Source organism: Benincasa hispida, chromosome 6 (genome assembly GCF_009727055.1).
Source record: "Benincasa hispida cultivar B227 chromosome 6, ASM972705v1, whole genome shotgun sequence".
In the NCBI taxonomy this organism is placed as follows: domain Eukaryota; kingdom Viridiplantae; phylum Streptophyta; class Magnoliopsida; order Cucurbitales; family Cucurbitaceae; genus Benincasa; species Benincasa hispida.
In genome coordinates this window covers 35,720,473-35,731,761 of record NC_052354.1, presented here as the reverse complement: position 1 = coordinate 35,731,761, position 11,289 = coordinate 35,720,473, and the positions used below count along the sequence as shown (strand labels likewise).

At 28.7% G+C, this 11,289-nt stretch overlaps 1 protein-coding gene across 4 annotated transcripts; it reads right to left on the bottom strand.

The window, feature by feature from the left end:
- Nucleotides 1-4,007: 4,007 nt before the first annotated feature.
- On the bottom strand, nucleotides 4,008-10,363 carry LOC120079805 (protein CHLOROPLAST IMPORT APPARATUS 2). 4 transcript variants are annotated; one of them, XM_039034212.1, is made up of 3 exons: nucleotides 8,635-10,363; nucleotides 7,654-7,812; nucleotides 4,008-4,411 (listed from the first exon to the last, which is right to left on the bottom strand). In XM_039034212.1, exons 1-3 carry the CDS (start codon nucleotides 9,724-9,726, stop codon nucleotides 4,190-4,192), a joined length of 1,473 nt encoding a protein of 490 aa, XP_038890140.1. In that variant the 5' UTR covers nucleotides 9,727-10,363; the 3' UTR covers nucleotides 4,008-4,189. The 4 variants fall into 4 exon arrangements, with proteins under 4 accessions (XP_038890140.1, XP_038890143.1, XP_038890142.1 ...); XM_039034215.1 differs by having other exon boundaries at nucleotides 4,256-4,411; nucleotides 7,650-7,812; nucleotides 8,635-10,359; XM_039034214.1 differs by lacking the exon at nucleotides 4,008-4,411 and adding an exon at nucleotides 4,728-5,226 and having other exon boundaries at nucleotides 7,650-7,812; nucleotides 8,635-10,359.
- Nucleotides 10,364-11,289: the final 926 nt, after the last annotated feature.

Below are 11,289 nucleotides of genomic sequence, written 5' to 3'. Positions count from 1 at the left end.
GAATTCCCAAAACAACAATATTTCTCTAATAAGTTTCAAAACAACAATATTTCTCTAATAAGTTTCAAAACAACAAAATTTCTTTTATAATTATATATATATAATTAATATTTCAAATTTTTATTTCCTAGTTACCTATTTGTGTTTAAATAAAATTTAATCTTCAAACAAATATTTGGACACAAATATAACAAAAATAAGCTTATATATGAAAAAAACACTAATATTCAATACAATCTGTCAAATCCTAAGATTAAAAATAATACATATAATCATGTTTGAGCATTCTTAGCTTCTTACCAATCCTGCACAAAAAAAAAAAAAATAAATAAATAAATAAAATAATTATATTCCATAAACCAAAATAACTAATAATTTCAAAGTCTTCTCGCAAACTCCAAAGAATAATCTTTGAGATTTTGCATCTACAACCTGAAATAGAAAAACAAATATTATGAAAGATTTATAAGAATCAATAAAAGAAATGCACAAAAAACCTAATAATCAGAAAAAGTAAATTAAAAAATATATTTAAAATATAAGGTATAACCTCTCAAAGTTATGAAAATGATGAATGTCGATGGTTATAATCATAACGTGAACACTACAAGCAACCATTTTACTATGCTACAAATGTGTCGTAAATCCACTTATACAACTTTTAAGATTGAAAAAGTAATTCAATAGTCCTAAAAACATATAGCTCATCACTCAAAATCTATAAATAAACCAAAAGAAAGTTGTTAAAAAGAAGTAGAAGACGGAGGAGGAGGAGGAGGAGGAGATTCCTACAAAACTACAAATCTATCTTAAACACACCTAATATGTAGAAAATGTTGAAGTGAAAGTATCTATATTCGCTATCATAACTGCAAGATAGCCACAGACTAAAAAATAGATAACAATTGTTTAAGTGAAACTTTGACTCTAAAAAAACATAAAAAATTCTTATAAATCTCTCTTACTCTTAAAACTAACTTAAAAGCTTCTAAATAGTATCTAAGCGACACTTTTTTTTCTCTTAAAGTCAAATTAAAAAGCTCTTAAAAAATACTTCAATTAAATGACACTTTGTCTCTTAAAGCAACCTAAAAAGTTCCTAAAATATATAAATAACAAACATATTATCCAAAAAAAAAAAATAGATCAACAATTGAAATTCATCTTGTAACTCCATGTCCATAAGAATAGTCTTTTACATGCTTTCTATATACAACATTTTTTACAAACTTTTTTAACTCTAGAAAATGCTCATTAAGTCTCTCTAACCACAATCTATAAACAAATTAAGTTCCAAAACATACCCTTTTACATTTAATTGAGTAAGTATAATTGGGTTTCTCTCTAACTTTCTAAATCTTACGTTCTATTTTTTTACATCAACCTAAATCACATAATAATGGAATGTCAAAATTTTAATCATCATCCATATAGTTCAAATCTTTTCATCCCACTTTTGTTTCCAACTGTTTGTTAAAAAAAACAACAACAATTACAAGATAAGTGTTTAAAATCGATACTACAAAATCAAGTAAGATAGAGAAAAAAAAGAGTATATTCAACTACAAGTTACCACCTTTAGTTAAAACCCACTAAGTAATGTAAAAAGTAAGTTCTTTTTTTTCTTTTCTGTCTAGTGCATTCATTTTAATCATTTGAAAATAATATTTCAAAAAGAAGAGGAAAAAATGTTGGAAATGAGCTAATGTGCCATTTAGGAGTTTCAATTAAGTCTTTATTTTAGACACTCTAATATCCCATCATTTAACTTGTTTTTTTTTAAAAAAAAAAAAAAAAACATTGTGTTAACTCAATTGGTAAACTTACCGCATGCGACTATCGGCGTCGGGGTCGGAGGAGCGAGTGACTGTCAGAGTTGGAGGAATGAGCGGTTGCCAATGTCGAACTGTGGCCACCGGAACTACTCCAAGTTTAATTTACGAAGAAAAAGTGAATGAGTGAGGTGGAAGAAAAAATGTAGGAGAAGAAAGTGGGGGGAGAGTGGAGTGAGAAAAGAAAATGGGGGAAAAAGAAAAGTGAGATGGAGAAGGGGGAAAAAGGAAAACAGATTTTTTTTAAAACGTTGACACATTGTGCGATGGAATATGTGTCTAGTTGTGTCGACATAGATAAGGAAAAAAACGTATATGTTGCTTCACTTTGGCTGACGAATTAAAATTACGTCAGACAAAACAAATTTATATCAATGAAAACTGATGCATCAGAACAGGTAAAAATTCTTGTAGTGTATCTAAGGGGAAAATTGAGAAACGTTTCAAAACAAATGGGAAATCTCCTTCATTCTAGATATGGTGCGATGTGTCTGAATTAAAAAAAAATGAGAAGAAAAAGAAAAGAGAAAAAAGTCGACAGCGTTTGCCGCTCACCCTTGGCTGCCAACCATAGAAGAGGAAGGAGAAGGAAAATAGGTCAAGGGAGAGAAAAAGAAGAAGAGAGAGAAATAGAGATTAAGAAATGATAAAAATTGTATATATTTTTAAAAAATTTTAAAAATATGATTTGTTTAGTAAAATTTTTTAAAATAAATTTTTAAAATTTTCAACTCAACCTTCATTCCTACTATTGATTTCATTTCTATTTTGCCTTTGATTCTCCACTCATTCTAATAATTTTGATTACATTCCAATTTCCCAAACAGCTTAAAAACTCAAAGACTAGAGACTAAAATACCATGTTTCAAAACTAAGGGACCCAAATGTAACAAAACCTAATACTTGTTGGACTAAAAAGTGTATTTTCTCCAACAAAAAATTTTGAAAGACAAATAAGAATACATTTTCTAATTCCTACAAAAATTTGTAAGTAAACTTATAAAATAGAGATAAAAATGTTAACACGAGAAAATATATATAATCTATAATTCTATAACCTATGTTATCTAAAAGAGGTTTAAGTGGATAAATTTTTTATTTTTTTTTATTTTTTGGTTATTTTTAAATATAGGAAAATGAACCAAATATTTATAAATATAGTGAAATTGGACAGTCAATCTGTGATAGATTGTGATTTTATTATTATTTATAAATATTTTCAATAACTTTGTCGTTTAAAATAATTTTTATTTTCTTCTTTTATCTAAATCTATATTTATACTATATTTAATGGTAGAAGAATTTTAACATTCCCTCTTTCATTATTTGCCCTTATATCCCTTCTCAATAGTTTCGGTTATTCCTATTTTAAATATTAATATTATCATTATCTTATTAGGTTTTTTTAGATATTTGATTTGATTGTCATGGTTTGGATATTGATTTTTTCTTTTTCTTGATATAGAGTTAAACAAATGTCTCTCTATTTTACAGCTTTATATTGCATGTCTTTCCATTCTTCTCTTCTTCCAAGAGTCATTATGCCATTTGGTTCTTCTCTTCTCGTGGTAGTAATTTTTTAAAAAATAATTTTTATAAATATAATTCTTTTTTTCTTCATAATTCACTATATTCCAAGAACCGCTCAATAATTACACATGAAATGGTGATTATCCTTCTTCCCTGCTTTATATATATATTTTTGTAATTGAGATTTAAATTTTAGTTATATTTGTAAATTTAGAAAATCATTACTAGATTTATAAATACCCTTATACTTTTTGCTTTTTTAGTGTAATTATAGGGTTGGAGATTTAAAATTAAAGTGATTCGTTACTTAGAACATAGATGTTCCACAAATAGACCTAGCAATCACAGAAACAACAAATAAAATTCCAACAATTAAATAAATAAATAACACACAGAGCTTGATAACCCAATCGATGATATACCACTTATATTTTAGAGCAGTGTGTCCGAAAAGATAAATTCACTAATATAAAAAGTCAAGCGTTATTTACAACGTTGTATTTATTTGTAAAGTCATGATAATTTCAGTAACACACGTTCAACCTAATTTATGTTGATCATCTAGGATCCCCTTAGATGTGAGATTCCCTCTCAGTAAACTTAGACACCTCCTAAGTATGTGAATATTAGTGCAACCGCTTAGGCTTTCCCTATGTTTGATACGCCTTTTCGATCAATAGTTTATTTTTCCACTATCAAATATGAAGACCGCTTCACTTGATAAATCTTAGGCTCCCCATAAGTTCGAGAACTTCTTCTCTGTTGATGATGCGTTAGAACCCCCCTAAGAATGAGAACTCCTCAATTAATAATACTTTATAATCCCCCTAAGAATGAGAATTCCGTAACAACCAGTGATATGTTAGACTCCCCCTAAGGTCAAGAACTCTTCTCAAGATTGCTACAAATAACTCAAGAACAATGATACAACATGCCGCAAAATAACACTCAGACTTCTTCTTGATCACAACTACTGGAATTACACGGAGAGCTTCACTGAAGACTATGGAAAATGCAATTATCCTCATCTCAATATGCAAGCGGCAACCCTAGCAAGCCCAAAAGATTGCCCTTAAATAAATACAATAGAAGAAGGACAATATTCCTATTTAATATCGACAGACCATAGAAAAGGAAAGCACCCCAAAATAATAATATATCAGAGTATTCAGATAAGAAAATAAAATATTTTGTAGAATCAGCATCATGTGCCACATCATTCTAATAAGATTAAACTTCCAACCTTAGATCGGAGTGCATGTCAATATCACTGAGTCAAATTCATTTTGATTAGTTAGAGAGTATTGAGAATTGGAAATGTTAATATCGAGTGTCGTATGGGAATTCTTTATAGGGACAAGTAGGTTTGTTGAATAAATAAAGTTTGATTACCTTTAAACCACAAATTTCCGTATTTAATAAGTGGCGAATTACACAAATCGAGGCAATTCAAAACATGAGCCTCTTCTTAAAGCATTAGAAACTATCAACCAAGCACTACAAACCAAAGCCCCAAAAAGGAAAATTAATAATAATAATAATAAAGCCCTTGAATTATTGGATCTCTGACCATCTACTTAGTGGCCATTCTCTCATTGAGCTTTTTGGAATTAGAAAAAGAAAAAAACAAAAAACAAAAAACAAAAAAAAGGCAAACAAATTATGGAAATTTAGGAAAATATGATGCAAAATAAAGAGAGAGAGAGAAAAAAAAAAGGTGATAATAATAAAATAAAGAAAGTAAAAAAGTAGGTCTCAAAAAAGTGAAGTTGACAACTGAAAAATGAGGATTTCTGAATCCTAAAGGCTACTCTGTCTCTCTCTTTTCGCTTGCGCTTGAATTAGGTCTCCTCACAAATCGCCCCTGCCAAAAGCAAAATGTCTTTTCAATCCTCTCCTTCAAATAATACTTTTAAAATTTCGACTCATACTGTATTTTTACAAAAATATTTTCACTACTTTGAATTATGTTCCAATTTAATAAATCGGTTAAATAACATTTTTCAAATTTCTAATAATTTACTTCTTTTAATTTTAATGACTAATCATTTAGTCCATATATTTTACTATTTGTAATAATTTAATTCCTATATAAAAAATATTAGTTTCATCTAGAATTCGTTTGGATTGACTTGAGAAAAAATATTTTTAGAAAAACTCATTTTTATTTAAACACTTTTGATAAAAAAAAAATGAATGCAAATAGATTTGAAAGACTATTTTAATTGGTTGTCAAACACTCTATTTTTTTTTAATTATTTATTTTTTTAATTTAAATACTTGAAAATATATTCCAAACACACCATTAATGAAAATTCTTACACGTCTGGATTGATAAATTGAGCTGGAACCAAATTTATTTTTAAATTATAAAGATTGAATCATTCCATAATAAAAATTAACACTTTGATGAAAATTTTCACCATAGAGTGTAAATCGTTACAAATTGTAAACTATAGAGACTAATTTTAGCTAAGTAATTAGTCATTTGCTAAATTATAAAAAAAAAAAAAAATGCCCATCAACATCATATTTTGTGTCAAAAGTACCTCATAACATTCAAAAATTCAAAAATATCCTTAAACTTTCAAAAAGAGTTTTTTTAAAAAAAAGTAGATGAAAATCGTTAGTGTTTTATTTCAAAAATACTCTTAAATTTATAGAGAAATTAAAAAAATACCTTTACTGTTAATATATCATTAAAAAAATCGTTAATACTTTGTTACGAAAATATGTTTAAACTTTAAAAATTTGCATTAAAAGTTTACCTTAAAAAAGTAAAAAAATAAAAAATAAAAGAAGAAAAAGTTAAAAATGCTTTTACTGTTTATCTACACCCTATCACCTCCCTCTCCCATTTCCTCTTTCTCCTCTATTTCAATATATGATCTAACATTTCTTTGTTTTCTCTATTTCTTCTTCCCTCCTAGTCTCCATCTTGTTAAATGTTTGACATTTTTTTTATCCCACTAAAAAAAGTCTTTTTAAGTTAAGGTATATAGATTATAACAAAAAGATAGAGAATAATGGAAATACCAAAGAAACGTTTGGACTCAATGTTTTGATAAAGTTGTATGTTAGTAGTTGAATGTATGTTAATAACCAAATATATCTTTTTGTATTTTATTATTTATTGTTTTTGTAAGTTTTAAGGGAGATTTTGATTTTAAAATTTTGTGTGATTTTATGATTTAACTTTAAAGATTTTATTGAAATTGTATAGACTAAAATTAGACAATTAAAAATATAAGGACTTAAATTAAACAAACTCCAATATATAGGGATCAAAGTAATATTTTAACCAAAGTAAAAGGATGATATTATTTTATTTGCTATTTGGAAGTTATTTTTTATCCAGAAATTGTCAAACTACGTCAATTTAAATTTCTAAAGATTTAATTTCATCTATCTTAACCATAAATTTAAACAAGTATTACAATTTTAACTTCAAAATTTAAAAAGTGTTATAATTTTAACTATTACTCACTCCAAATACTATTAAAAAAAGTGTATCTTATGCATTTAATGAATTATATTGACATTTATATGATATATGAAATCAATAATTGCTTTAGAGGAAAACAACATTAAAAAAAAAAAAAAATCTAGAAGTTTTTAAATTTGAAGCATGTTATCTAATAGTAAATTTGTATGCTGGTCAAACTTATCTATGTGCAACTTTATTTTATTGAAATTAATGACTTGATGAAGAATTTTGAAATTTTATGTTAAAATTAGTAGGCAAATCAACTAAAATTGAACCAAAGATTAAAATTGCAATACTTATATGAGTTTAGTGTCATGAAATTGAAAGTTTTATAGTCCAAATTAATACAAGGGAGGCTCTAAATTTTTTTTTTTATAGAAAACTATTTACAAAAATAATAAAATTTTAATCTTATTTGATAATGGCTGATAAAAGTCTATCAATATCTATCAATGATAGAAACTGATAGAAGTATATCACAAACAGATGCCGATAGAAATCTATCGATATCTATTAACTTTTTTTTTTTACTATTTCTGTAAATAGTTTGACATTTTTTTATATGTGAAAATTTTCCTTAATATATACAACGTAATAAATTTAGGATCAAAATTATGTTTTTTCTAATTAATTTCAAACTAGTAATAAAGATTAATTTAAGATTTATTAAGAGAAAATGGATTAAATTTGAATATTTAAAAACATATGGATGGAAGAGGGCAAAATATTATTTTAATCTAAAAAGGGTAAAAAAGAAAGATTAATAATCAGATAAGGGTGGATGCACAAGATTCACATACATACCTTCATTCTGGGCCGTCCATCTGCGTTGACTTTTCTAACTTGATATCTAATCTTCTTCGAGAACAGGCGGGTCCGCCTTTTCTCCTTGTACCGTAACACGCTGGCTTCTCTCAATAATCCTCCACCGTCCGAAAATAAATCAATCTGCGCCAGCCTGGCCTGCCAAATTCCAAAAATATCCTCACCTTTTAGTCATCATCCCCTACTTCGCACAAAATTTAATTACTTCATAAAGAAGGATAATTGTGTCATTTCACGGGAGCTTATTTTTATGGATCAACAAAAATAATTTGTGATTTACCATATTACCCTCCCTTTGGATGAGGCTCATCATTAAAACACCATAGTTAAATTCTTTTTTCTTTTTCTTTATTTTTTATTTTTTATTTTTTATAATTTCCTTTTAGATTTTTTTTTCCACGAGAAAGTGACTCACTGACAACGGTCCAAATAAAATAATTAAAAAATAATCATACTCATTATTTTTCCTGCCAAAAAAATAAAGTCAAAATATTTTAAATTCCTCACCTTCATCTACAAATTATCATACAAAAATATTCATTTCAATTCAATGTGAAACTTTAAAAGTTTCACTATAGTCTAAATTATTTCATTTAAAATTTTCAAAAAAAAAATCTTTTAACATATTATTAAAAGTTTCTTACGTGACACATTCTCTTTAGATCATTTAAAGATTACGTTGTCATATGAAAAATTATTAACATCTAGGATTGGGAAGTACATTTTTGGAAGATTTGACCTAAAATTTAAAACTAAAAAAATTATGGAGATTAACAAAGACTAAAAAATACAAATTTAACACTGCTAATTTTGTGATTTTTTTTCTTTTTTTTTTTGGGAGAATGAAATAGTAACAGAGGAGGATTTGGATTCCTAAAACTCCGGGGGAAGGATTTTTATTTTTATTTTTATTCAAAGTTTCTTGGGTTTTGATTTTCGGTGGCGGGATGAAAGACGTACATTTACATCACTTCCCGCCGTATCGGAGCCCGGAATCTCATCGGAAAATGGAGATCCACGGCTGGACCAAGCGTCGGCGACGGCTTCATAGTTCAATTTCAGAAGCAATCCAGTAGGTTTCAATTTCGGAATCGGCTTCTCTGATTTCTCTGATTTCTCTAATTTCTCCTTTTGTAATGGCATTGCGGCTTTCTTCGATTCAATTACTGTAAGTTTCTCCACTTTCTTTTTCTTCTTCTTCGTCGCTACGGCGGACGGTGCTGGTGCGGGAACCGGTGGCTTTGGATTTAGTTTTGGAGAGATTTCTACTACGTCGACCGTCGGAAATCGCCACCAGTTTCCATTATCGACTCCTCGGATTGCTGTTCGTTCGATTCCCTTCCGCATTCCGAATCCAGATTCGAATTTCTGGTTGAACCCTAACCCGATTGGACTCCAGTAACAATTCCAATTCCGAGGATGATTATTCACATTCACACAAGAATCTTGCGTTGAATTACCTGTTTCTAGGTTATCCACACTGAGATTCCCCATAATACTATCGATACCCTCTTCAATTTCCTCATCAAGAATCGATTCCGCATCAAAATCTTCAATCTCTTCAATCTCCATCGAATTCGGTTGAAAATCAATCTCTCCAGGGCTAGAACACGGCCGATTTTCCCAAAGATTCGTCAATTTGGAATGAATTTGGGAATTAGGTCTTTCATGAACCAGCGGAGGTTGGTGAAGGAGAAATCCAGAACTATCGATAACTCGAAAAGGCAACAACAATTCAGCAGATTCACAGAAGAGAGAATCATGTGATTTAGTGAATTTTCGTGGATTTGTGAGATGTTTGGTAGAAAAAACATTTGGATACGCCGTTGAGAGTAGAACTGTAGCTTCATTGTAGGTTTGATTTGGGCGTTTTCGAGGAGTTCGAGATTTTCGAGTTGAAATTGCAAGCTGTGTATTGTTGCTTGATTCAGATAAAGTCGAAGAAGGAGATGAAGTTTGTGAAGTTCTTGTCCATGAAGAAGATGGAGACTTCACAATTTCTAAATCGAAATTGTAAGCTCTTCCACCACCACTTATACATGGAGAAGACATTGAATTCAAAACAACAAGAAGAAACAAGAAACACACTGTAAATTCTGTTTGGTTACTGAGAAAAAAAACTACACAAAAAAACTCAATTCCATCAAAAACCTGGAAAATTTGGTGGAATTGAGAAGAAATTGAGAAGATGATCAAAACAAAACCCCTAAACCCTAAACCATGAAAAACCCAAAACAAAAACCCCCCCCGCCCCCTGAAATTACTCTGTTTTTTTCTAAATCTCACTTTCTTTTCTCTCTTGTCCCAAGAAAACGATTTGGGAATTCCATGGAAATGGGAAATCTTCACAAAACAAAAACAGATTTATTAACCCAATAAAGAAAAACCAAAAGACAGTGATTTCTATATATGAACAACACACCTTGAATTTTTGTGAAGAACAGAAAGAAGTTTAAGAAAGTGAGAAGAAAGTTGAGAAGGAAGATAATAAAAGGGAAAGATCCGTTGGGTGTGCTGTAGATATAGCCATTTTTGCAGAGACAAACAAAAAAATTCTCTCTTTTTTTCTCTAATTTCTCTCTCTCTTTTTTTTTCTTCGAGCGTTTTTGCAGTTTTGGCGATGGAGATTACTAGATAGAAGAGAACACAAGACGAGACAAGGCCAGTTTCTGCAGTCCTGTGGGGACTACTCACTTTATTTTTATTTTTATTTTTTATCCTTCTAATTATTATGCTTTATATATATATATATGTATTTTTATATATATTTTTTTTTAATTTCTCACTGATACAATAATTCCCTACATTCTTCTCAATTTCCCTGATTTACCCTTATTCTTATTAAATAAATAGAAAGAGAAACATCTGAAATAGTAACAAGGTTTGTTTGGATTGGATGTGTTTTCTTTAGGAATAGTTTGATGGTTCAAGTGCATAAGAATATTTGTGAATTGAGATGGTATTGGATCTTGTTTGCTATGAGGATAATAGAAAGTTTGAATTAACTTTACAAAAAAAAAAATTGTAGTAAAAAAATTATACTAATACTTACTAAGAAAATTTTGGGGAAAAAAATATCTCTTGGTCTCAAATTTTGGGTACAGTTTCTATCTAATTTATAGGTTTCAAAATATTGCATAATTAGTTCTTAAGGTTTAAAGGTGGGATTATCTCCTTATTTGAGGCTGTTCTAGTTGTGTCATTTGCTTGATGCAACGTTATGCTTGTGCGACAGTGTCTTCTAGTAATTTTGGAGTTAGATTTGTAAACCTCGCTTGGAAAAAGTTGATAGGGGTCCTTTTGGTTTGATTGTTTGGTTCTCCTCCGTTATCAATGAAGAGGCATTTGTTTCGAACTCTGGTTAGTTTGTCTTAGTTTCAATTTAGTTCATATATTTCAAAATATTACAATTTTTTCATTGAGATTTGAGTTTTGTTTCAATTTCGTCACAAGGTTTCAAATTTTATACTTATAATCTAAAATTTTCATTAAATACCCACTTTCCGTGGCTAACATTAATGTTTATTAATTAATTTAAATTAATTAAAAATCATAATTGATTAAGTATATACATTAATTATAATTATTATAATGAAAATTTTTCATAAATAGAAA

Excerpts from the sequence above, each read along its gene's own strand:
- LOC120079805 (XM_039034212.1), bottom strand. The coding sequence starts at position 9,726 with ATGTCTTCTCCATGTATAAGTGGTGGTGGAAGAGCTTACAATTTCGAT. Across the intron at positions 7,813-8,634 it reads CGGCGGGAAGTGATGTAAAT|GCCAGGCTGGCGCAGATTGA; the intron begins GTACGTCTTTCA and ends GGAATTTGGCAG. Across the intron at positions 4,412-7,653 it reads ATGGACGGCCCAGAATGAAG|GGTTGCCGCTTGCATATTGA; the intron begins GTATGTATGTGA and ends TGGGCTTGCTAG.